Source organism: Malus sylvestris, chromosome 7, assembly GCF_916048215.2.
Source record: "Malus sylvestris chromosome 7, drMalSylv7.2, whole genome shotgun sequence".
Taxonomy (NCBI): domain Eukaryota; kingdom Viridiplantae; phylum Streptophyta; class Magnoliopsida; order Rosales; family Rosaceae; genus Malus; species Malus sylvestris.
In genome coordinates this window covers 9,509,337-9,535,996 of record NC_062266.1, presented here as the reverse complement: position 1 = coordinate 9,535,996, position 26,660 = coordinate 9,509,337, and the positions used below count along the sequence as shown (strand labels likewise).

At 41.5% G+C, this 26,660-nt stretch overlaps 3 protein-coding genes across 5 annotated transcripts in view; 2 read left to right on the top strand and 1 right to left on the bottom strand.

The window, feature by feature from the left end:
• The window catches only part of LOC126627811 (putative disease resistance protein At1g50180), a 54,589-nt gene extending 34,657 nt beyond the window's left edge, over positions 1-19,932 (top strand). Inside the window, exon 3 of one of the 2 annotated variants that reach the window (XM_050297366.1) lies at positions 19,555-19,932. Coding sequence is in view for 1 of the 2 variants with exons in the window: in XM_050297367.1 (XP_050153324.1) it covers positions 19,532-19,542 (11 nt within the window). In the remaining variant the exon portion in view is untranslated. Of the gene's footprint in view, positions 1-19,531 lie in introns of both variants that reach the window. The other variant, XM_050297367.1, reaches the window with a different exon arrangement.
• The window catches only part of LOC126627823 (26S proteasome non-ATPase regulatory subunit 12 homolog A-like), an 83,185-nt gene that overhangs the window by 3,345 nt on the left and 53,180 nt on the right, over positions 1-26,660 (bottom strand). The window lies entirely within an intron of this gene.
• LOC126627812 (putative disease resistance protein At1g50180) lies at positions 14,365-19,542 on the top strand. Its single transcript, XM_050297368.1, has 2 exons — positions 14,365-15,665; positions 17,810-19,542. The coding sequence occupies exons 1-2, from the start codon at positions 14,612-14,614 to the stop codon at positions 19,540-19,542; spliced, it is 2,787 nt and encodes a 928-aa protein (XP_050153325.1). The 5' UTR covers positions 14,365-14,611.

The following is a 26,660-nucleotide window of genomic DNA, read 5'->3' as shown; positions in this document are numbered from 1 at the left end:
AGCTTTGTTGTTGTAATCAACTTAATAAAGCTACGATTCCAGATGGTTTTGATCTCCAATAGTAATATACGCGAAACACAATTCAAAGAGATGGCACAACTAGAAGTCTCTTACTAATTGTTTGCAAAGTATTGACTCCTCAAAATCCCATTTTTGATGAAAAAAAAATCCAAATCTATTCTTTCTTTGAGCAACAAGTCACGTGCAAACGTTAATATGCTCTGAGATTGCTTCATAGCAGCAGATTAGACTAACATGAAGATTGTAAATAATCATTTCAAAAACAAAAGGGCAGAGCCTGAGGTATTACCTGCCCATGATACACAAACGGGCCGTATGCCAATGCAAAAACAGCCACAATATCAGTCCCCAAAACCGAAAGCCGCCAGAAACCCCTCACGAATCCTTAACAGTAATGCCTCAACAAGTAAACAAAAAAAAGGTGCCACGACGGCAAACAAATGCTTGAAGCACAACAACAATGAAAAACAAGCCCACCCATCAAGTCCCTCCGTCCTCCAAACAGGAAAGCGAAATAAAAAACAATCCCAAGCAAAAACCCATTGTACTGGAAGTGCAAAGATCCACAATCACACAAAGACTAGTAAAACTAGCCAGTGAGAGCAGAGTTGAGGACATTGGCACATCAACTCCAATCTGCGCTTCAGCTTTCTCCAAGTAAGTCGACGCTGAGTTGAGCTTCTGGGTGAACTCTGCAAGCCCCTTCTGGACAAGACTTGCATAGACATGACCAAGAGGGACAGCCTCTACAGCAATTATGTCTGCAATAGAGTTGGCATGGATGAATGCAAAACCACTGCTGACGAAATATTTTTTAACATCAGTTCCTTCATGTACCGATATGAACCCGGTTTCAACTCGGCAAATGTTGCTACATGTCCAGGAAGAACATCCATATGCCCAGTGCCTGTTCGTATTATTACCATGTCCACCTGTTAAGACATGAATTGTGAAAAGTAAAGCTTACGGGTACAAATATCATCTTTGTATTTATGTTTAGGAATCTGCGGATATATAATCAAATGCAAACAAAACTTATGATCCTTGTCATCGTATCTTTGGATTACTGATCACACAATCAACAGATAAAGTTAAAGCCAAAAAGTTCCTGTCTCAACATAATCATGATATTTGGCAACTGACATTGTGACCCCACCCACTAAAAATAGTTGAACGTTACATTATCGAATTCTGTCAAAGCAAGGGGCAAAACAGTAGTTTTGGCACTAAAAAGGTAACAAGAACATTTTCAAAAATATGGTTTTGAAAGATATTAATCAGAACATGGAGATATTAATCAGAACATGGACCGTGGATGTGAACTTTACCACCCTCTACCGCTCGCCAGTTTGGGAAGAGACTTTGGGTCATAACATTGAATGAAGGGAAAAGACTTGAACTTTAATTTTTACTTTATCTACAGGAGGAACTCATTCATGAAACTAATCTCAGATAAAATTAAAATTAGTCATGCAACTAATCATTGTGTTTAGTTCCATATTCTTTTCATCTATCAGAAGCAAGTTCTGCTAAAAGTTTATGTTTCGTCCGTCTATCAATGTCAGAAATGCAGTGGAAAAAGGTTAATAAAGAAGGTTTTCAATGATTGTCCAAGGCCGACACTAAAAATGCAAGTCTTCAATGAAACTGAGGCGAATAACACATATATTATATAAGGAATACCATGCCGATCTCAAAATACATCACCAAAAGATTTCTTCTTTATGAAAAAGAAAGATTCATTTGGTTTTACAAGAATAAATCCAAAGTTAGCTCCAAATGGGAAAAATAAAACTAAGACACGTATAATATTTCATGATGTACTTACCTTGCTTATGCTCATGAGCAATGCATTACACAAATCATATAGGTAGAAAACTAACAATTCAATTGCCAACGGGACCATGACATTTTTTTTTTTGGGCATGCAACCATGCTCTAACTCACTCAGCTATGTTACTCAAGTCTGATTTCCATACCCATTTACCAATCAAAAGGACTAAAAGGAACAGAGCTTGATGAAGGAGAGGAAATGGAATTAAGACTACACGTTTTCCATCACTGGTTGGAATTTTAGTTTTCATTACAAGCAGTATCGATTTCTCATCCGATTGACAACTCCGGAAACTTTTGAAAAGGAACTTAATTTCCACATCTGTTCACATGTGACTTTGAATTATACATTTCAAAATGTATAGCACATGACTTATAAGAAAGAAAAAGATAACACAAATAAAGCATCCTTACATATAAAGTGAGATGAAGTTCAGCCTACAACAATAACAAAAGAAAACGGGGTGTATATTGCACCACTATAATCTGTTGCAAAAGTCAGTACGAAATAGAATAAGGAAGTGGGATATAAGTACTCGAAATGTTTGAAAAATATGAAAACCAAGCAATGACTGCAGCCTGCAGGACTAAATCATTCATGGGCCAAGCACATCAAACGATATGGATTCAAAGTTACATTTGTTTCTCCAACACTGTCAATAGAAAAGTAACAAGAATAGATCAAAGTGAAAACATGGTACCGATGATTGGAAATGCTAAATGCATACATTCAAAATCCGAAACAGAGAAATGCTTAAAATCAATCTAGCAAAGACATTTTTATATAACAAGAATAATCACCACGATTTAGATGGAAGCTTGACATCGAAACAAAATACTGAAACAACAACAACAACAACAAAGCCTTTTCCCACTAAGTGGGGTCGGCTATATGAATCCTAGAACGCCATTGCGCTCGGTTTTGTGTCATGTCCTCCGTTAGATCCAAGTACTCTAAGTCTTTTCTTAGAGTCTCTTCCAAAGTTTTCCTAGGTCTTCCTCTACCCCTTCGGCCCTGAACCTCTGTCCCGTAGTCACATCTTCGAACCGGAGCGTCAGTCGGCCTTCTTTGCACATGTCCAAATCACCAGAGCCGATTTTCTCTCATCTTTCCTACAATTTCGGCTACTCCTACTGTACCTCGGATATCCTCATTCCCAATCTTATCCTTTCTCGTGTGCCCACACATCCCACGAAGCCTCCTCATCTCCGCTACACCCATTTTGTGTACGTGTTGATGCTTCACCACCCAACATTCTCTGCCATACAACATCGCTGGCCTTATTGCCGTCCTATAAAATTTTCCCTTGAGCTTCAGTGGCCTACGACGGTCACACAACACGCCGGATGCACTCTTTCCATCCAGCTCGTATTCTATGGTTGAGATCTCCATCTAATTCTCCGTTCTCTTGCAAGATAGATCATAGGTAACGAAAACGGTCGCTTTTTGTGATCTTCGCTAGATTGCTCCGGTCATTAGTGTGGATAAGTATATAAATGGATAGAGATAGGAAAGCAAACACAAGATGTACGTGGTTCACCCAGATTGGCTACGTCCACGGAATAGAAGAGTTCTCATTAATTGTGAAGGGTTTACACAAGTACATAGGTTCAAGCTCTCCTTTAGTGAGTACGAGTGAATGATTTAGTACAAATGACATTAGGAAATATTGTGGGAGAATGATCTCGTAATCACGATACTTCTAAGTATCGGAGTGTGGTGTCGTCTTGACTTGCCTTATCTGTCTCATAGGTAGATGTGGCATCTTCTCTGGAAGTACTCTTCCTCCATCCAGGGGTGGTATCTTTAACTGGTGGAGATGCACAAGGTAATGTATCAATTTCACTTGAAGCTTACTTGTAGTTTCAGGCTTGGTCAAGCGCGATACAAACCATGTAGTAGGAGTCCCCCAAGTCGCCGGGCTAGGGGGTCTGCTGAAAGAGGTGACAGACAAGGTAAGCAATCAGAGCTCCGACTGATTGTTCACCTTCTCCCCATCTTGCAGCAGCATGAAGGATAAAGAGAAGAAAAATGAGAAGAGATGATATGAGATACTTTTGCTTTTGAAGAAGTAACTTTCCACAGGCTTATTCTTGAACTGAGCTGGAGGGTTTTCTGGTTTCCTCCAAAGTATAAGGCCGACTGAAGAATTTGAGGGTCAAAACAAGTCCATCAAATCTAGAGTACGTTCCACCCTGCTGATATGGGATACTTTTGCTTTTGACAGAGTAATGGATGTATCGGCACGTGTGCTGTTACGCTTGTCTCCACATGCTTCCTTGTATCCTTCGCACTTGCCCTATCTGTTCCTCAAGCAGATGCGGAATCTTCCCTGGAAACATAAGATGTTGAAGATGAGTACTCGAGAGCAATGCCAGGTAAGTAATCAGGTAAGGGGTTCCAGGCAGTCAGTTCCTGGCTGGAAGCTTGATTCCAAGTGCTGACTGATTGCTCTCTTTCTCCTTGTCTTGCCGGTAAAAACAAGGCCAAAAGAAAAAACAGGGAAAAAGCATGATATGGGATACTCTTGCTTTTAACCCTGATGATATGAGATATTCTTGCTCTAGTATAGCTTGTTTGCAGAGGTATTATCGGGGGGAAAGAAAGCTGAATATTTCGAAAGGCTTTGTTGGGAGTGCCCTATCAGATATGATGAAGGGTTGAGCATTTTTGCAGGTCTGCCTGTCCGTTGGGGATGGAGGTCGACATATATAGGAGTCTCCCTAACAACAAGTAGTAATGCTATTCCTTTACCCTGCTTGGTCATAGCACGGTAGTGGGAGCTGCCAGTTTCACATGTTTTAACTCTGTCAGAGCACTTTGAAAAAGTGGTCTGTGGTATCTGGCTCTCGAGATTCGGAGAACGATGCCTCTTCGATTTTTGAGAAAGCAATCATGTTGGGGGTCTGACTCTCGAGATTCGGAGAGCAGTGTCTCTTCGATTTTTGAGGAAGTAATCATGTTGGGAGTCTGGCTCTCGAGATTCGGAGGGCGGTGCCTCTTCGATTTTGGAGCAAGCAATCTTGTTGGGAGTGTTGTCTCGAATGTGAGTAAAGGTTGGACATGTTTGCTAGTCTACCTTGCCACGAAGCACAAAGGTTGACACATAGGGACTTTCCAATTATCCAGCAATGGTACTGTTCCTTTACCCTCTCTTCGATTTTGAGAAAGTAGTCATGTTGGGAGTCTGGCTCTCGAGATTCGGAGGACGGTGCCTCTTCGATTTTGGAGCAAGCAATCTTGTTGGGACTGTTTTCTCGAATGTGAGTAAAGGTTGGGCATGTTTGCTAGTCTACCTTGCCACGAAGCACAGAGGTTGACACACAGGGACTTTCCAATTATCCAGCAGTGGTACTGTTCCTTTACCCTTGTGGGTAATAATATGGTAGCTAGACCTTCAAAATTTATGTGTCTAAACTTTGTTAGTGCTGTTTCTTTGCTATTCTTTTACCTTTCTTGGTCAGAGCGATGTAGTGGGAGCTGCAAGCTTCACGTGCTCAACTTTGGCAGAGAACTTTGGCAAAGTGATCTGTGGTACCCATGAGTTATTGTTGCGTGTGGGAAGTGGGTGATTGAACAGTAAGATTCATGTGCTTTCTCCTTCACCAGAAGTCTTCGACAGAATGCCCATAATTTCTGCAAAGCTGAGTGTGCGTGTGACAGGTGCTGACAAGGCTAGAAAAGTAGGTGCCTCTTTGATTTCTGAGATCGGCCCTCGTGGTCTCTGAGCAGCCCAGCTTTTGAGAAAGCGAGCGCCTCTTCGATTGATTCGGAGAACGGTGCCTCACCGATTTTTGAGAAAGCAATCATGTTGGGGGTCTGGCTCTCGAGATTCGGGGAGCAGTGTCTCTTCGATTTTTGAGAAAGTAATCATGTTGGGAGAGTGGCTCTCGAGATTCGGAGGGCGGTGCCTCTTCGATTTTGGAGCAAGCAATCTTGTTGGGAGTGTTTTCTCGAATGTGAGTAAAGGTTGGGCATGTTTGCTAGTCTACCTTGCCACAAAGCACAGAGGTTGACACACAGGGACTTTCCAATTATCCAGCAATGGTACTGTTCCTTTACCCTCTCTTCGATTTTTAAGAAAGTAGTCATGTTGGGAGTCTGGCTCTTTAGATTCGGAGGACGGTGCCTCTTCGATTTTGGAGCAAGCAATCTTATTGGGAGTGTTTTCTCGAATGTGAGTAAAGGTTGGGCATGTTTGCTAGTCTACCTTGCCACGAAGCACAGAGGTTGACATACATGGACTTTCCAATTATCCAGCAGTGGTACTGTTCCTTTACCCTTGTGGGTAATAATATGGTAGCTAGACCTTCAAAATTTATGGGTCTAAACTTTGTTAGTGCTGTTTCTTTGCTATTCTTTTACCCTTCTTGGTCAGAGCGATGTAGTGGGAGCTGCAAGCTTCACGTGCTCAACTTTGGCAGAGAACTTTGGCAAAGTTATCTGTGGTACCCATGAGCTATTGTTGCGTGTGGGAAGTGGGTGATTGAACAGTAAGATTCATGTGTTTTCTACTTCCCCAGAAGTCTTTGACAGAATGCCCATAATTTCCGCAAAGCTGAGTGTGCGTGTGACAGGTGCTGACAAGGCTGGAAAAGTAGGTGCCTCTTCGATTTCTGAGATCGGCCCTCGTGGTCTCTAGGGAGCCCAGCTTTTGAGAAAGCGAGCGCCTCTTCGATTTCTGAGATCGGCCTTCGTGGTCTTTGAGCAGCCCAACTTTTGAGAAAGCAAACGGCTCTTCGATTTCTGAGATCAACCCTCGTGATCTCTAAGCAGCCCAACTTTTGAGAAAGCAAACGCCTCTTCGATTTCTGAGCAGGCGCCTCTTTGATTTCTGAAGCTCCGTCGAGTGCAGATTTTTATAGGGGCTGGCATTAAGTTCCAAAGCACACTTGAATCTCCACCAGTAGAAGCTTCATTCTTGCACTTCTAAGATCTTGATTTGTCCGACTTCTTCTCTCTTCAACACCTTTGAAAATGTCTGGCCCCTCCGACCGTCGTTTTGACTTGAACCTTGTTGAAGAGGCAGCCCCGCCTTCTCCAGACAACATATGGCGCCCATCCTTCGTCTCCCCAACTGGTCCTCTTACCGTTGGGGATTCCGTGATGAAGAATGATATGACCGCTGCGGTGGTGGCCAGAAACCTTCTCACTCCCAAAGATAACAGACTACTTTCCAAACGGTCTGATGAGTTAGCTGTTAAGGATTCGCTGGCTCTCAGTGTTCAGTGTGCAGGTTCTGTGTCTAATATGGCACAACGCCTATTTGCTCGAACCCGCCAAGTTGAATCATTGGCGGCTGAAGTGATGAGTCTCAAACAGGAGATTAGAGGGCTCAAGCATGAGAATAAACAGTTGCACCGGCTCGCACATGACTATGCTACAAACATGAAGAGGAAGCTTGACCAGATGAAGGAAACTGATGGTCAGGTTTTACTTGATCATCAGAGATTTGTGGGTTTGTTCCAAAGGCATTTATTGCCTTCGTCTTCTGGGGCTGTACCGCGTAATGAAGCTCCAAATGATCAACCTCTGATGCCTCCTCCTTCTAGGGTTATGTCCAGTACTGAGGCTCCAAATGATCCCCCTCCGGTGCCTTCTCTTTCTGGGGCTCTACCGACTGCTGAGACTTCTCCTAAGCAACCTTTGTGAAGGCTCCCTCTTGTGTGTTTATTTTGACTCCTGTATATGTACATATTTGTAGCTTATCGGGGATATCAATAAATAAGCTTTCCTTCATTTCAACGTATTGTGTTAAATACACCAAAGCCTTCTTCGCTAAGTTCTTTGAATTTTCTTTTGTTGAAGCTTGTATGTTGAAGCTTTCTGAGTGGAGCATGTAGGTTGGGGTAGTGTTCCCTTAATTTCCCGAGTGAGGAAAACTTCTTGGTTGGAGACTTGGAAAATCCAAGTCACTGAGTGGGATCGGCTATATGAATCTTAGAACGCCATTGTGCTCGATCCTGTGTCATGTCCTTCGTTAGATCCAAGTACGCTAAGTCTTTTCTTAGAGTCTCTTCCAAAGTTTTCCTAGGTCTTCCTCTACCCCTTCGGCCCTGAACCTCTGTCCCATAGTCGCATCTTCTAATCGGAGCGTCAGTAGGCCTTCTTTGCACATGTCCAAACCACCGTAACCGATTTTCTCTCATCTTTCCTTCAATTTCGGCTACTCCTACTTTACCCCGGATATCCTCATTCCTAATCTTATCCTTTCTCGTGTGCCCACACATCCAACGAAGCATCCTCATCTCCGCTACACCCATTTTGTGTACGTGTTGATGTTTCACCGCCCAACATTCTGTGCCATACAGCATTGCCGGCCTTATTGCCGTCCTATAAAATTTTCCCTTGAGCTTCAGTGGCATACGGCGGTCACACAACACACCGGATGCACTCTTCCACTTCATCCATCCAGCTTGTATTCTATGGTTGAGATCTCCATCTAATTCTCCGTTCTTTTGCAAGATAGATCCTAGGTAACGAAAACGGTCGCTCTTTGGTATTTCTTGATCTCCGATCCTCACCCCTAACTCGTTTTGGCCTCCATTTGCACTGAACTTGCACTCCATATATTCTGTCTTTGATCGGCTGAGGCGAAGACCTTTAGATTCCAACACTTCTCTCCAAAGGTTAAGCTTTGCATTTACCCCTTCCTGAGTTTCATCTATCAACACTATATCGTCTGCGAAAAGCATACACCAAGGAATATCATCTTGAATATGTCCTGTTAACTCATCCATTACCAACGCAAAAAGGTAAGGACTTAAGGATGAGCCTTGATGTAATCCTACAGTTATGGGAAAGCTTTCGGTTTGTCCTTCATGAGTTCTTACGGCGGTCTTTGCTCCTTCATACATATCCTTTATAGCTTGGATATATGCTACTCGTACTCCTTTCTTCTCTAAAATCCTCCAAAGAATGTCTCTTGGGACCCTATCATACGCTTTTTCCAAATCTATAAAGACCATGTGTAAATCCTTTTTCCCATCTCTATATCTTTCCATCAATCTTCGTAAGAGATAGATTGCCTCCATGGTTGAGCGCCCTGGCATGAACCCGAATTGGTTGTCCGAAACCCGTGTCTCTTGCCTCAATCTATGCTCAATGACTCTCTCCCAGAGCTTCATTGTATGACTCATTAGCTTAATACCCCTATAGTTCATGCAATTTTGTACGTCGCCCTTATTCTTGTAGATAGGCACCAAAGTGCTCGTTCGCCACTCATTTGGCATCTTCTTCGTTTTCAAAATCCTATTGAAAAGGTCAGTGAGCCATGTTATACCTGTCTCTCCCAAAACTTTCCACACTTCGATTGGTATATCGTCTGGGCCTATTGCTTTTCTATGCTTCATCTTCTTCAAAGCTACAACCACTTCTTCCTTCCGGATTCGACGATAAAAGGAGTAGTTTCTACACTCTTCTGAGTTACTCAACTCTCCTAAAGAAGCACTCCTTTCATGTCCTTCATTGAAAAGATTATGAAAATAACCTCTCCATCTGTCTTTAACCGCGTTCTCTGTAGCAAGAACCTTTCCATCCTCATCCTTGATGCACCTCACTTGGTTTAGGTCCCTTGTCTTCTTTTCCCTTGCTCTAGCTAGTTTATAGATATCCAACTCTCCTTCTTTGGTATCTAGTCGTTTATACATATCGTCGTAAGCCGCTAACTTAGCTTCTCTGACAGCTTTCTTCGCCTCTTGCTTCGCTTTTCTATACCTTTCACCATTTTCATCGGTCCTCAGTCAACTCATATTCTGAAAAATGGACTTTCACAAGGAAACGTAAAACAGAGTCCCATACAAGAAACAGCACAAAAATATTAATGCGGCGGCATCTTTTGTAAGTAGCATTGCATCTCTGTGATGATTTGAAGACCTATTAAATGAAATGGTTACATCCTATAATATATCTTAGAACTCATATATCATAATCCGCCTTCCTACATTGATCAGTCAATCAAAGATGTACAGTGTCATTGAACTTTAAAGTCGTTTAGCGAAAACACTCGAACCGATCGAGAATCCAAAATTAGCTCCAGCCCCAGTAAATTAACAACTAAAAAAAACCCATATTAGTTCAAAGCAAAATCAAAGCGTGTGTGAATCGACATTAATATCGAATTAGCTCCCAACCCATCCAAACCTAATCAAAACAGCAGAATACCCAATTCAAACTAGAGACAACAAATTCGACTTGAAAACGACAATTAGCACCAAACCCACACTAATAGCACATAAATCTCAAATCAAACCTCAGATCAAAAAATTGCAGAAAACCCACAACAAATCTCTCCGAAAACTGACCTCTTTGGCCTAAAGTTCGGAAGCATAAGGGAGCACAAAGTTGACAGTGAACTTAGTAGGGATCAACAACGGGGTTGCATGCCGAGGCTTTCATGAAGGTCAATGGGGTCTTGGGGGGTTCTATGTGAGGCACCACTTTCTTCCACAAGTAAAATCGGCTGGGGCAGTCGCAGAGACGTTGGTGGAGAAGGGACGGGCCTTGAGGGGATGGCGGATCGGGTCAAGAGGGTCGTGGCTCGGCGCAGCATCGTGGCAGAGTGAGGGGTCGCTCGGCTCTCGCAGGGTCGGGGAGAGAGATAGAGAGTGGCGGAGTAAGGGGTCTTTCGGGTCTCGCAGGGTGAGTGAGAGAGAGAGAGAAGGGGTGGAGTATGGAGAAAGGGTTTGGTTTGTGTTTCGGAAAGGGTAAATCGCCAAAATGATGGTAAGATTTGCATAACTCATTAGGTAACTTTTTTTGATGGCTAATTCGCTGTGGTTTGGCCGGAAAATGGTTCGAAAGTAGCTATCTTGGTCTACTTTCGAGCCATTTTTCAGCCAAACCACGGTGAGTTAGCCATAAAAAAAAGTACCATTCTCTTCGTCTTGTCGACAAATATGATTTTCGTTTTTGAATCACTTGATTTCGTTGAGTATTGAAGAAGTTATGAAAGTTTAAAGTTTACGCAGTTTCCGGCGAGTTTTCAAGTTTTCACTCGGACCAGTCAACTTTGAAGCTATTTTCCGGCCATCTCCGGCAATCATTGGACTTTGAAATAGTATAATCTTATTCTACACTTTCCTATCTTCATTTTGATATATTATAGGTCTAATTTGCTTAAGAAACGATTGAGTTACGAAGCTTTGAAAATTGCCTAAACTTCCTCCGGGACACTTAACGGAGTTTTTAACGGAAAGACCAAAATGATGGATGGTGGAAAATCTCAATGACCACTTTTATCGTTTTGGAATCTCAAGAACCAAAGTGATGAGTTATGCAAATCTCAGGGACCATTTTGGCGATTTACCCGTTTCGGAAATGGCTTCTCGCAGGGTTACAATAATTGTTTCGTAATCTATGCAAAAAAATCATGAGTGTATCGGTAGGATACAAAGGATTAATAAGCACAAATGAAATAAGATTTTGTTTTGAATACTATTACACACACTGCTGCTGCACATTAGCCATGTTTTGGGGAAACTTTGATGCTAAAAAAAGCTACTTAACACTAAATCATGGCTCAGATAAACCATTTTCAAAAGAATTCTAAATAATAATTGTAGAGTACCAAATCAAATCGGATATTTTAATGATTTGTTTGGGGCTCGGGTGTTGGCTGCAAAAGGTTTGTTCTTTTCTTCCATCAATTACAAATGCTTTAAAAAACACCTAATCCAAACACTTAAATATCATTTATCTACTTAGTTTCAGTGATCTTTAGTCAAAAGACTCTGTAACATTGAAGTTTTGAAAATGTATTGATACTTTTTTATAAAGGTTTGGTAGATACCGTCCCAGGGAACCTTTTTAAGTAACAAAATTTAATGAGAAAATCATAACAGAAAAGTTACAGAGCTGATGGCCAAACAAAAATGCATACAAAGAGTTAGTAAAAAACGCTCAAGCGAGTAGCGATTACAGGGACTACTATTCCAATATGCACACATATCAATTCTACTTGGGCTAGCTTAAACTTGTGACAACTTAAGCATAGGTCTCGGATAAAGGTTCGTTGGTAATGCGAACTTCACATTAGTTAGCATCTGAAAATGGCTAGCTATCCTGAAGAATGATAACCCCCGACTCAAACAAATCTCTCAAGGAAGCCCCCTCGTTTCTCTGCGAAGAAATGAAGCACACACATGTTAGACAATAATCATCATTAGATCGTTAATAGTTGTTTTTGTACTCATAGTAAGAAACACAGACAAGTTTATGTAAAAGTTCAATAACTTGTATATACTCACCACTCGCAACGAAGAAGTAGCTAGTTATGCGACAAAAATGGTTTCCTCTACCACTGTTTGAGAAGATAGCAATGTATGGAAAGGAAAATACAGGTATGTTCTCTCACAAACTTTCAATCTTTTATTTATTTATTTATCAGTTGATCATACATAAGAGGTCGCACTTGGTGCGATGGCAAGTGCCTTCGCCCATGAGCAGTAGGTCTCGGGTTCGAGACTTGGGAGCAGCCTCTCCATAAATGGGGGTAAGGCTACCCGACATTCACCTCTCCCAGACCCTGCGTAAAGCGGGAGCCTTGTGCACTGGGTACGACCTTTTTTTTTTTTTTTTTTATCAGTTGATCATACATATCCTTCCATTTGGCACTGCACTGAACGAAAAAAAGGGAATTACTCTGAAAAGAAAAGCAAAGATGGAAGGATATGATGATTATGAAATGGCTAATGGTTGAGAAACGTAGTTGTCAATTAATTTGGTTTCAATATTGTTTTTCAGACCCTAAAATCTATCCAAAGAAGAAAGAGCTAGGAACGAATATCCTTCAACATCACGTGGGTTTGCCATTAACCGTTATTGTGCTTGCAGAGAAGACACACTTGACGAGTGGGAGACTGGCATTGAGTTATGATTAACTTACTATATGGTTTAAAACTATGCTTTCACCATTTTGCCCATTTTCCTAAAGTTTATGACTATACTGGTAAAAAGATTGAGTCAACTATGGATGGTAGAAGGTTTTATATCATTAGCAAGCGTAGAGACGATGGAAGTTGTATCATAGAGTTGCTTAAGTGAGTTGGTAGTCAGGTGTATGGTTCAAGTTGAAAAACATGGTTCAACTAAGAATATAAAAACTTCTTGTCTTCCAGTCTCGTATGTGAGACTTGTGCATTTAAAAGCAAAGAGGGGAACTTTCTTCGTATTATGAATTTGTCGATGGGTAAAGTTCAAAGACTTGCCGACGGAAAGGTCGATAAATATGCTTCTGCAAGAGATGAAAGTGATGGACATTTGAGGTGTTTGTTATACTTTGGCCCAGAATACTATGATTCATACTGGGAGAAAAACCTTGTACGGTCACTGTTCACGCATTTCGAACCTGCCTAAGTGTTTAAGTTTCAAGGTATGCTGCAAGGTAAGTGTTTACCGAGTGAAACTAGGAATCTAGTTCACTTACGGTTTGTGAGTTTGAAGCACACAAATTATAGAGTTTTCATCATCTGTAGCTAATTTGGTATGCGTGCACACTCTAATTTACACTTTCTACGGACGTTGCTGAGAATATCAGATGTGTTCAGAAAGATGTAACAATTGAGACATTTATATTTACCCTGAAGTTACAGAGCAAGTAAGAAATTTGTCGTTGGCTACTCTCGTCAATTTGCAGACGTTAGTCAATGTTTCAAGTAGCTACTATCACATCCCAGTTTCGGTTTCACCGTAGTAAAATATTGTCAGTTTTGGGCCACACCTTTACAGTTTTGTTCTTGGACTTCGGCACGAGCACATAAAAAGATATTGTCCATTTGGGAGCCCGATGTCCTCGCGAACGGACGGTGATTGTAAGATCTCACATTGACCAACGAAGAGAGGGTGATGTGCCTTATATGTACATGCTCTCCTTCCTATAGCACGAGGTCTTTTGGGAACTCACTGGCTTTGGATTCCATCGGAACTCCAAAGTTAAGCAAGTTTGGACGAGAGCAATCCTAGGATGTGTGACTCACTGGGAAGTTCTCGTGAGTTCCCAGAAACAAAAATGTGAAGGAATGATAAGCCCAAAGTGGATAATATCATGCTACGACGGAGTCGAGTCTAGGATGTGACAACTACTGTGATCTAAATGATCTGGTTAAATTAACCAATCTTAGAAAATTGGTGTTGAAGGTGAATCTGTCTAAAAACTGGGATAGAATAAGCTTCACAATTAACAATCTCCAGTCGTGGACTCACATAGTATATATTAAGTTGTCTTGAGATATACAAGCTACGAATAAAGGGAAAATTGAGAGGTTACCAGAAGGGATCCTGTGCTTTCCAAACCTTACCAAGCTAACACTGTCCGGAATTCTTCTCAAGGATGACAACATCGAAATACTAGAGAAGCTGCCAAGATTAAGAATACTTTCCCTTAATCTTGAGCATCTTCCACGGCTTTTCCAGGACCACACGTTTTCTCCAGTGGTGGCTTTCTCATCTTGAGCATCTTTCCCTCAGTTGCTTCCTTGCGTTAATGGAGTGAAGGGTGGAAAAAGGAGCCTTGCCCTAATCAAAATGTAAATTATTCCTTTTTGCATATGCACTCTTCCAAACGTAAATTATTCCTTTTATGCATATGCACTCTTCCAAATGTTTCAACTGATTCACTAAACAATTGAATAAATAGCATGTGAAGGAGGGGAAAAACAGAAAAGACATCTCCAGTTAACCACTTTAATCAATCAGAAAAACAGAAGTCGAAAAAGAAAGCTTGTTTAATTTTTTTTCTTTCTGGCGAAAACCAGAGATATGGCTGAGGCGGTAGTTTCAATGGTAATCGAAGGGCTCAAAGACAGTCTCTTTGAGGAGGTGAAGTTCTTGAGTGGAGTCAGCGATCAAATTGAGCATGCACAAACCGAGCTACTTTTCATGCAGGGCTTCCTGAAAGATGCAGATGCAAAACAAGGAGACAGTGAAGTAGTACACATTTGGGTTCAAATTATAAGAGAGGCTGCTTATGATTTGGAGGATGTCGTTGAATCTTTTGCCTTGAAAGTTGTTCTCAAAAGGGGAGGAAGTGTGAAGCTTGTTCTGAAAAGGTTTGCTTGCATCCTTCACGAAGTCGTTTATCGTCACAAGGTTGGTTCAGAAATTAGGAGCATTACGGCCAAACTTTCCGATTTGAGGTCGAAATTGCCAGGTTATAACATCCAGCAAATAACGGGCACGCAATATGGAGATGCCACTTCTTTTGAGAGGCAGAAGGAACAAAGGCAAAGTTATCCTCATGTTATTCAACGTGATGTTGTCGGGTTAGAGAAGGACAAAGAGAAATTAGTCTCGCAGTTGGTGAAAGAAGAAAAAGGCCTCCAAGTTGTATCTATTTGGGGGATGGGCGGTTCAGGAAAGACCACTCTTGCAAAACAAGTTTATGATCACAATGAAGCTATTAAGCGTCACTTCGATTGTTTTGCTTGGGTGTGTGTATCACAACAATGCCAAGGAAAAGAGGTTTTGGAAGATATTTTGATCAAGCTTACTCGTGCCACCGAAAAAGAGGACATAGAAGAAATTTTGAAAATGAAGAAGGAACAAATAGCAGAAAGGCTTTGCATCATCCAAAAAGAAAAGAAATGTTTGGTGGTTCTTGATGATATTTGGACTCCTGACGCGTGGAACTCTTTAAAACCTGGATTTCCAATTGGTGAGGAAACAAAGACTCGTATATTACTCACCACTCGGAAGAAGGACGTTGCTGAAATTGCTGGAGAAAATTGTTCTGTTCATGAATCTCGTATGCTAGATGATAAGGAAAGCTGGGAACTGTTTAAGAAGATAGCAATCTCTCGAAGAGATCAAACAAGTATGTTTCTCTTTTCTCAGTCAACTCTATTACCATTTATTGCGTCTTTTTTTTGTTTATCTGTTAAGCCTAATAAAATAGAGATTACTGCATTTCATTTATGCTTTCGATAAAGTACGCACATAATTGTCCCTAATCATTAAACGTAAGGTGCATTTGTGTCACGCACCAGACCCGAGTAGGTGAAAAATCCCGAATCCCGAACAAAAGCCAAAAGTTAAAAAAAAAAAAAAGAATAAAAAGAAACTGGAACAGAGTGAAAAATAAATTCTTATAAAAAGAAACTCAAGAACTCTTTACATGGCTACAAAGAAAATAAATAAATTAAACTTTCTAACGTCACATCTAATTCAATCTCATCTCGTCTACCCTTTTGATTGTCTAGTTCGAAAAGTTGCATAATAATAGAGGGGTGAACTTCAATAGCTCAATTGGGATATAATTTTACCACAGTAAATTGACTAAACTAAATTAAGTGTCATGGAGTATTATAATCAAATATCAGACATTTATCAAAACCAATGCAAGAATGCAATGCAAACTCTTTGTCTATTCCCGTTAATTTATGTAATAATACACGCGGGTCTGCACGTCTCATACCATGCATTTTACTACTGAGTTATCGTTCGAATGTGTTTTTTTATACATACTAGCCTGAGTGACACAGTCATCCCAATTTCCCCTTTTGTTAGTCATTTTGCTTAACTCTTTGTCGCCAGTCCCAAATTTACCAGATAAAAACCATGTGCACTTTGAGCTGACTTGAAACCTAGTACCGACCAAGAGTTAAACTTACACAAAAGATCCTTTCCACTACCTCTAGTTTCTTTCTTAATACTGAAGTTCCAACCTCAACTCCCAACATAAGTCGATCACCAATATGCCATTTCATCTTTCACATATATCACAATGCTTTCCAACAATTCCACAATCAACAATAAATAGCATTTCAATGAACCAAAGATGCACAATATTAACATTAACCGCATTGATCAACCAATAAGATCAAATATCACTTCATGAAATTAATAAAGTTAATATCTATAAAAGTCAGCCATATTACTCCTACTTGAAGACCAACGCAAAGCTTGCGCCAACGCCACGTCATATGAACTGTCGTTAAGTTTTTCCTCCCATAAATTTGGAATTCCTAGTTTCATAAAAAAAAAATTAAATAAATAGATTACTATATAATCCCAATATAGGAACCACGAACTTAGTCCTTTATTTCAAAACACTAGGATTCCGATGTTATCGTTTAACATCCCTTCCCTTTAACAAAATTAGGCCCTTTAAGTTTTGTAAATTCACTTAGGTCCTCAAATTAATCTCACATTTACACACGCTGCCATGCTGGACAAATAGTAAGCTTCTGTGCAATTGAATTACATAAATTAACCATATTTTTGTGTGATTACAGTTCTACCCCTGAATTGCTGAAAACTATAAATAGCTCCAAAACTTCACTAAATCTTACAACAAGGTCCAAGGTGTAGGAACTCGTAAAAATTCCATTAAAAATTCACCCAAACTCTATTACGTGATGTTCTAAAATTCCATTAAAAATTCACCCAAACTCTATGAACTCGTAATCTTATCCACTTTCATCTTATCACTTAAAAAAATAATCCTTGACAGAAAAATTATTTAATTCCTCACCTATTTAAAAACCAAAGACAAAGTGTCAATCCAAAGAAACTCCAAAATTCTTCAAAAATTAAAACAAGACTTTCTAAGCACTATAAAATTTCAAAGTCTCCCAGTTTAATACACTTGATTGGCTTGGAAATATTGATGAGAGGGTGAGGTCATTGTCCCTAATCAATCGTTAATAAAATTGATGAATGTGTAGGATATTAGTTAGACATTCTCTAGTTTAAATCATCCAAGATGGGTGTTCGTGTTGGTGTGCAGCGTGTGTTTAGGTTTAGCTAGGTACCTAGATATTTTTACATAATATTTAGACTGTTGTTTGAGAGCAGCAACAGAGCAAGTCTGCCATTTTGTTGAAAAATCAGACACTAATATTTACGTTCTACAGCAAAAAACATTCAACAACCCAAAAGGACAGTGACAAAGTACATAAAATATATTAGAAATGACTAGAACATAACTGTTAACCATTTTTTTATCTTTATTTTCAGACTCTAAAATTGATGCTGAGAAGGAAGAACTAGGAAAGGAGATGCTTAAACATTGTGCAGGTCTACCATTAGCTATTACTGTGCTTGCGGGACTTCTAGCTAGAAAAGTCACAGTTGAGGAGTGGAAAACAGTAAACAAGAATGTCCATGCGTATATACGGAGAGGAACTAATCTTGATCAAGAATACAAAGGCGACCAAGAATATGCAGGTGCATTAATGGTGTTAGCATTGAGTTATGACGAGTTACCATATCGTTTAAAACTATGCTTTCTATATTTAGGCCATTTTGCAGAGGATTATGAGATACCGGTCAAAAGATTGGCTCAGTTATGGATAGCAGAAGGTTTTATATCTTCAGCATCCCAAAGACATGGTTCAGCGGAAGTATTGGAAGATGTAGCATATACTTGCTTAAGTGAGTTGGTGCAAAGATGTATGGTTCAAGTTGGAACACTTGGTTCAACTAAGAAGATCAAAACATGTCATCTTCATGATCTTATGCGAGACTTGTGCTTGGTAAAGGCAGAAGAGGAGGACTTTCTTCACGTTGTAAATTTTACCAGCACGATAACCAAGACAGCGACAATTCCTAAAGGTCGAAGACTTGCTGTACATGTGGAAACAGAATTTGTTGATAAATTTGCTCCCACAAGAAATGACCACCTTAGGTCTTTGTTATTCTTTGTCGACCCAGAATATGGATTCTCCAACTGGAAGAAAAAATTCTTGCGGTCAGTAGTATGCAACTTCAAATTGCTCAGGGTTCTAAAGTTTGAAGGCATACGGAGAAAAGTAGAGTTGCCGAGTACTATTGGGAATCTAATCCACTTAAGGTTTTTAAGTCTAAGGGGAAGTAAAGTAAGACGGTTGCCATCATCTTTAGGTAATTTGGTATGTTTGCAAACTCTAGACTTACGCTTGCTTGTTGGGAGGGTGGTGAAAGTACCAAATGTGATTTGGAAGATGAAAGAATTGAGACATTTATATTTACCCGTATGGAACGGAGGGAGGTTGAAGTTGGCTGCTCTTGGGAATTTGCAGAGTTTAGTCAATATTGCAGGTGCTGATTGTGATTTGAATCATCTTGCTGAATTGACCAATCTCAGAAAACTGTTCGTATCAGGTGGGGTGGAAAATATGGAGGCAAAGTTGAAATCTACTGGCATCACATTTAACCATCTTCGATATCTATCTGTGCTCTGTCCTGCAGAAGGTATACCAATGAATATGGTATTGAGTTGTCCTCATATATACAAACTTCAATTGAGAGGGAGAATGAGAGATGGATCATTGGAAGGTCTCCAGTACTATCAGAACCTCACTAAGATGTCGCTGTGTGATACTAATCTACAGTTGGAGAGTCTCAAAATACTTGAGAAGATCCCAAACTTAAGAATGCTTTGGCTTGGTAGTTTTGCTTTGTCGATTGTTTCATCAGAAGTAGTTGTCTCAGAAGAAGGTTATCCTAATCTTGAATTTCTTTCACTTGATGGGTTGTGGGGATTAAAGAGTTGGAGCATAGAGAAAGGAGGCATGCCTAGTCTCTGCAGATTGTCTGTTCTCTGGTGCGCATTGAGGGCAGTTCCTGAGGGGCTTCAGCATGTTACTACCCTCAAGGAACTGACAATCAGACGCATGTCTCGGGAATTCTGTAGAAGGATTGGGGAGGGAGGAGAGGATTTCTACAAAATTCAACACGTGCCTTCTGTTATAATAACAGATATTCGGTAGGATAGAGAAGAGGATAACTAACTGCTGCTGCTTACATTTTGTTTGCTATTTATCTGTGTTTCTCAGGGGTAAAATCATAATGTGTTTCTGTTATCTTTTCCGGTTGTTCCTTGGAGGAGAAAGTGAAGGGGAGTCAAGTGTGGCAAAGGTGGCGAATGCAGCTGGGAGGGCAAGGCCAATCTCGCAAAATTAGGTGAAGATTATGTTGTTAATAATTGAAGGCAGTTAGCGTATCCATGTGTTATATCATATGATTTGCTTAATTTCTCTTTGTTTTATACTTGGAAAACTGTACGCCACGTTCATCTGTAATCTATGAAAATCATATGCTCAGTCATATGCTCAAGCTAAACAATTGAATTAGGCGTTGGAAAGTCTTTAATTACTTAATTGCTTTGCTAGTTCTAGAGCGTAAGGTTTACAGAAAGCAAGCACTTTATCTAGTATGATATACAACACCCAAAAATTTGGTGACCGCCCAATTGGCATGGCAAGGTCCCCTGCCAAAAGGAAACATGCGATGGATCCCTAATTGCATCTGCAAGGTAATGTTGAACAATCAATGCACAACACATGAGAAAAATATGATGGCATAAGAGGAGGGGGAGGGCGTCAGGTAGTCGACAGCCGGCACTCCATGATCACGTCGAATCCTTATGAAAATGAATCCAGAACAAAATCGCGCTAAAGCTAGGGCGTCACCCGTAAGTGGCGCGCTGTGTGGCCCGAGCACAGTGATAAGTGAGCAAGGGTCGCTGTATCTCCATCGGCACCCGGATGCAGTGTTAAATGAGCAAGGGGGCCATAGAAACTTCTTTTCGAACGACTCCACTCAAAGTTGTTTGGGAGCATATGCTCCTATCAACTTTACCCGGGACACACAAAAGAAGTACTTTGATCCTATTAGACGGGGGAGGGTGAAGAAGCTAGGACAGAAGGGTAGAGTTCAAGAGAGCAAAATGCGTTTAGGAACGTGGAATATAGGAACCTTAACGGGAAAATCTATGGAAGTAGTGGAAGTTATGGTGAGGAGAAGGATAAATATTATGTGCCTACAAGAAACTAAGTGGGTTGGTAGTAAGGCAAAGGATCTAGAAAACTCAGGGTTTAAACTTTGGTATTCGGGCACAAATAGAACGAGAAACGGTGTTGGCATCATCGTGGACAAGACCTTGGTACAAGATGTTGTAGATGTCAAGAGGGTAGGAGATAGAATCATGGCAATCAAGATTGTAATAGGACAAGAACTTATCAATGTGATTAGTGCGTACGCACCTCAAGTAGGGTTGGATACGAGTTCGAAGGAGAAATTTTGGGAAGATCTTGGAGACTTGGTGCAAGGAATTGCTCAGACGGAGAAGTTATTTATAGGAGGAGATTTAAATGGACACGTGGGCAGGGAGACAGGCAACTATGGAGGTTTTCATGGTGGCCATGGTTTTGGGGAGAGAAACGAGGATGGGGAAGCTATCTTGGATTTTGCAATGGCATATGATCTCTTCTTAGCCAACACCTTCTTTAAGAAGAGAGAAGAACATGTGATCACCTACAAGAGTGGGTCGTCAAAAACACAAATAGATTTTCTTCTAATGAGGAAAGGGGATCGTATAACTTGTAAGGATTGCAAAGTTATACCAGGAGAGAGCGTGGCTAATCAACATCGCTTGTTGGTGATGGATGTACATATCAAAAGAGTAAGACAAAAGAACAAGACTTGGAAGTGCCCAAGAACTAGATGGTGGAATCTAAAAGAAGAAAAACAAGCCATTTTCAAAGAGAAGGTAATCACCCAATGTGTGTGGGATAGAGAGGGGGAAGCTAGCCAAATGTGGGATTCCATGGCTAGTTGTATCCGAAAAGTAGCAAAAGAGGTATTAGGAGAGTCCAAGGGCTTTGCCCCACACCAAAAGGAATCTTGGTGGTGGAATGAGGAGGTACAAACAAAGGTGAAGGCTAAGAAGGAATGTTGTAAAGCCTTATACAAGGAGAGGACCGATGAAAATGGTGAAAGGTATAGAAAAGCGAAGCAAGAGGCGAAGAAAGCTGTCAGAGAAGCTAAGTTAGCGGCTTACGACGATATGTATAAACGACTAGATACCAAAGAAGGAGAGTTGGATATCTATAAACTAGCTAGAGCAAGGGAAAAGAAGACAAGGGACCTAAACCAAGTGAGGTGCATCAAGGATGAGGATGGAAAGGTTCTTGCTACAGAGAACGCGGTTAAAGACAGATGGAGAGGTTATTTTCATAATCTTTTCAATGAAGGACATGAAAGGAGTGCTTCTTTAGGGGAGTTGAGTAACTCAGAAGAGTGTAGAAACCACTCCTTTTATCGTCGAATCCGGAAGGAAGAAGTGGTTGTAGCTTTGAAGAAGATGAAGCATAGAAAAGCAATAGGCCCAGACGATATACCAATCGAAGTGTGGAAAGTTTTGGGAGAGACAGGTATAACATGGCTCACTGACCTTTGCAATAGGATTTTGAAAACGAAGAAGATGCCAAATGAGTGGCGAACGAGCACTTTGGTGCCTATCTACAAGAATAAGGGCGACGTACAAAATTGCATGAACTATAGGGGTATTAAGCTAATGAGTCATACAATGAAGCTCTGGGAGAGAGTCATTGAGCATAGATTGAGGCAAGAGACACGAGTTTCGGACAACCAATTCGGGTTCATGCCAGGGCGCTCAACCATGGAGGCAATCTATCTCTTACGAAGATTGATGGAAAGATATAGAGATGGGAAAAAGGATTTACACATGGTCTTTATAGATTTGGAAAAAGCGTATGATAGGGTCCCAAGAGACATTCTTTGGAGGATTTTAGAGAAGAAAGGAGTACGAGTAGCATATATCCAAGCTATAAAGGATATGTATGAAGGAGCAAAGACTGCCGTAAGAACTCATGAAGGACAAACCGAAAGCTTTCCCATAACTGTAGGATTACATCAAGGCTCATCCTTAAGTCCTTACCTTTTTGCGTTGGTAATGGATGAGTTAACAGGACATATTCAAGATGATATTCCTAGGTGTATGCTTTTCGCAGACGATATAGTGTTGATAGATGAAACTCGGGAAGGGGTAAATGCAAAGCTTAACCTTTGGAGAGAAGTGTTGGAATCTAAAGGTCTTCGCCTAAGCCGATCAAAGACAGAATATATGGAGTGCAAGTTCAGTGCAAATGGAGGCCAAAACGAGTTAGGGGTGAGGATCGGAGATCAAGAAATACCAAAGAGCGACCGTTTTCGTTACCTAGGATCTATCTTGCAAAAGAACGGAGAATTAGATGGAGATCTCAACCATAGAATACAAGCTGGATGGATGAAGTGGAAGAGTGCATCCGGCGTGTTGTGTGACCGCCGTATGCCACTGAAGCTCAAGGGAAAATTTTATAGGACGGCAATAAGGCCGGCGATGCTGTATGGCACAGAATGTTGGGCGGTGAAACATCAACACGTACACAAAATGGGTGTAGCGGAGATGAGGATGCTTCGTTGGATGTGTGGGCACACGAGAAAGGATAAGATTAGGAATGAGGATATCCGGGGTAAAGTAGGAGTAGCCGAAATTGAAGGAAAGATGAGAGAAAATCGGTTACGGTGGTTTGGACATGTGCAAAGAAGGCCTACTGACGCTCCGATTAGAAGATGCGACTATGGGACAGAGGTTCAGGGCCGAAGGGGTAGAGGAAGACCTAGGAAAACTTTGGAAGAGACTCTAAGAAAAGACTTAGAGTACTTGGATCTAACGAAGGACATGACACAGGATCGAGCACAATGGCGTTCTAAGATTCATATAGCCGATCCCACTCAGTGACTTGGATTTTCCAAGTCTCCAACCAAGAAGTTTTCCTCACTCGGGAAATTAAGGGAACACTACCCCAACCTACATGCTCCACTCAGAAAGCTTCAACATACAAGCTTCAACAAAAGAAAATTCAAAGAACTTAGCGAAGAAGGCTTTGGTGTATTTAACACAATACGTTGAAATGAAGGAAAGCTTATTTATTGATATCCCCGATAAGCTACAAATATGTACATATACATGAGTCAAAATAAACACACAAGAGGGAGCCTTCACAAAGGTTGCTTAGGAGAAGTCTCAGCAGTCGGTAGAGCCCCAGAAAGAGAAGGCACCGGAGGGGGATCATTTGGAGCCTCAGTACTGGACAGAACTCTAGAAGGAGGAGGCATCAGAGGTTGATCATTTGGAGCTTCATTACGCGGTACAGCCCCAGAAGACGAAGGCAATAAATGCCTTTGGAACAAACCCACAAATCTCTGATGATCAAGTAAAACCTGACCATCAGTTTCCTTCATCTGGTCAAGCTTCCTCTTCATGTTTGTAGCATAGTCATGTGCGAGCCGGTGCAACTGTTTATTCTCATGCTTGAGCCCTCTAATCTCCTGTTTGAGACTCATCACTTCAGCCGCCAATGATTCAACTTGGCGGGTTCGAGCAAATAGGCGTTGGGCCATATTAGACACAGAACCTGCACACTGAACACTGAGAGCCAGCGAATCCTTAACAGCTAACTCATCAGACCGTTTGGAAAGTAGTCTGTTATCTTTGGGAGTGAGAAGGTTCCTGGCCACCACCGCAGCGGTCATATCATTCTTCATCACGGAATCCCCAACGGTAAGAGGACCAGTTGGGGAGACGAAGGATGGGCGCCATATGTTGTCTGGAGAAGGCGGGGCTGCCTCTTCAACAAGGTTCAAGTCAAAACGACGGTCGGAGGGGCCAGACATTTTCAAAGGTGTTGAAGAGAGAAGAGGTCGGACAAATCAAGATCTTAGAAGTGCAAGAATGAAGCTTCTACTAGTGGAGATTCAAGTGTGCTTTGGAACTTAATGCCAGCCTCTATAAAAATCTGCACTCGACGGAGCTTCAGAAATCAAAGAGGCGCCTGCTCAGAAATCGAAGAGGCGTTTGCTTTCTCAAAAGTTGGGCTGCTTAGAGATCACGAGGGTTGATCTCAGAAATCGAAGAGCCGTTTGCTTTCTCAAAAGTTGGGCTGCTCAAAGACCACGAAGGCCGATCTCAGAAATCGAAGAGGCGCTCGCTTTCTCAAAAGCTGGGCTCCCTAGAGACCACGAGGGCCGATCTCAGAAATCGAAGAGGCACCTACTTTTCCAGCCTTGTCAGCACCTGTCACACGCACACTCAGTTTTGCGGAAATTATGGGCATTCTGTCAAAGACTTCTGGGGAAGTAGAAAACACATGAATCTTACTGTTCAATCACCCACTTCCCACACGCAACAATAGCTCATGGGTACCACAGATAACTTTGCCAAAGTTCTCTGCCAAAGTTGAGCACATGAAGCTTGCAGCTCCCACTACATCGCTCTGACCAAGAAGGGTAAAAGAATAGCAAAGAAACAGCACTAACAAAGTTTAGACCCATAAATTTTGAAGGTCTAGCTACCATATTATTACCCACAAGGGTAAAGATGGAAAGTCCATGTATGTCAACCTCTGTGCTTCGTGGCAAGGTAGACTAGCAAACATGCCCAACCTTTACTCACATTCGAGAAAACACTCCCAATAAGATTGCTTGCTCCAAAATCGAAGAGGCACCGTCCTCCGAATCTAAAAAGCCAGACTCCCAACATGACTACTTTCTTAAAAATCGAAGAGAGGGTAAAGGAACAGTACCATTGCTGGATAATTGGAAAGTCCCTGTGTGTCAACCTCTGTGCTTCGTGGCAAGGTAGACTAGCAAACATGCCCAACCTTTACTCACATTCGAGAAAACACTCCCAACAAGATTGCTTGCTCCAAAATCGAAGAGGCACCGCCCTCCGAATCTCGAGAGCCACTCTCCCAACATGATTACTTTCTCAAAAATCGAAGAGACACTGCTCCCCGAATCTTGAGAGCCAGACCCCCAGCATGATTGCTTTCTCAAAAATCGGTGAGGCACCGTTCTCCGAATCAATCGAAGAGGCGCTCGCTTTCTCAAAAGCTGGGCTGCTCAGAGACCACGAGGGCCGATCTCAGAAATCGAAGAGGAATCTACTTTTCTAGCCTTGTCAGCACCTGTCACACGCACACTCAGCTTTGCAGAAATTATGAGCATTCTGTCGAAGACTTCTGGTGAAGTAGAAAGCACATGAATCTTACTGTTCAATCACCCACTTCCCACACGCAACAATAACTCATGGGTACCACAGATCACTTTGCCAAAGTTCTCTGCCAAAGTTGAGCACATGAAGCTTGCAGCTCCCACTACATCGCTCTGACCAAGAAAGGTAAAAGAATAGCAAAGAAACAACACTAACAAAGTTTAGACACATAAATTTTGAAGGTCTAGCTACCATATTATTACCCACAAGGGTAAAGGAACAGTACCACTGCTGGATAATTGGAAAGTCCCTGTGTGTCAACCTCTGTGCTTCGTGGCAAGGTAGACTAGCAAACATGCCCAACCTTTACTCACATTCGAGAAAACAGTCCCAACAAGATTGCTTGCTCCAAAATCGAAGAGGCACCGTCCTCCGAATCTCGAGAGCCAGACTCCCAACATGACTACTTTCTCAAAATCGAAGAGAGGGTAAAGGAACAGTACCATTGCTGGATAATTGGAAAGTCCCTGTGTGTCAACCTTTGTGCTTCGTGGCAAGGTAGACTAGCAAACATGTCCAACCTTTACTCACATTCGAGACAACACTCCCAACAAGATTGCTTGCTCCAAAATCGAAGAGGCACCGCCTTCCGAATCTCGAGAGCCAGACTCCCAACATGATTACTTCCTCAAAAATCGAAGAGACACTGCTCTCCGAATCTCGAGAGTCAGACCCCCAGCATGATTGCTTTCTCAAAAATCGAAGAGGCATCGTTCTCCGAATCTCGAGAGCCAGATACCACAGACCACTTTTTCAAAGTGCTCTGACAGAGTTAAAACATGTGAAACTGGCAGCTCCCACTACCGTGCTATGACCAAGCAGGGTAAAGGAATAGCATTACTACTTGTTGTTAGGGAGACTCCTATATATGTCGACCTCCATCCCCAACGGACAGGCAGACCTGCAAAAATGCTCAACCCTTCATCATATCTGAGAGGGCACTCCCAACAAAGCCTTTCGAAATATTCAGCTTTCTTTCCCCCCGATAAT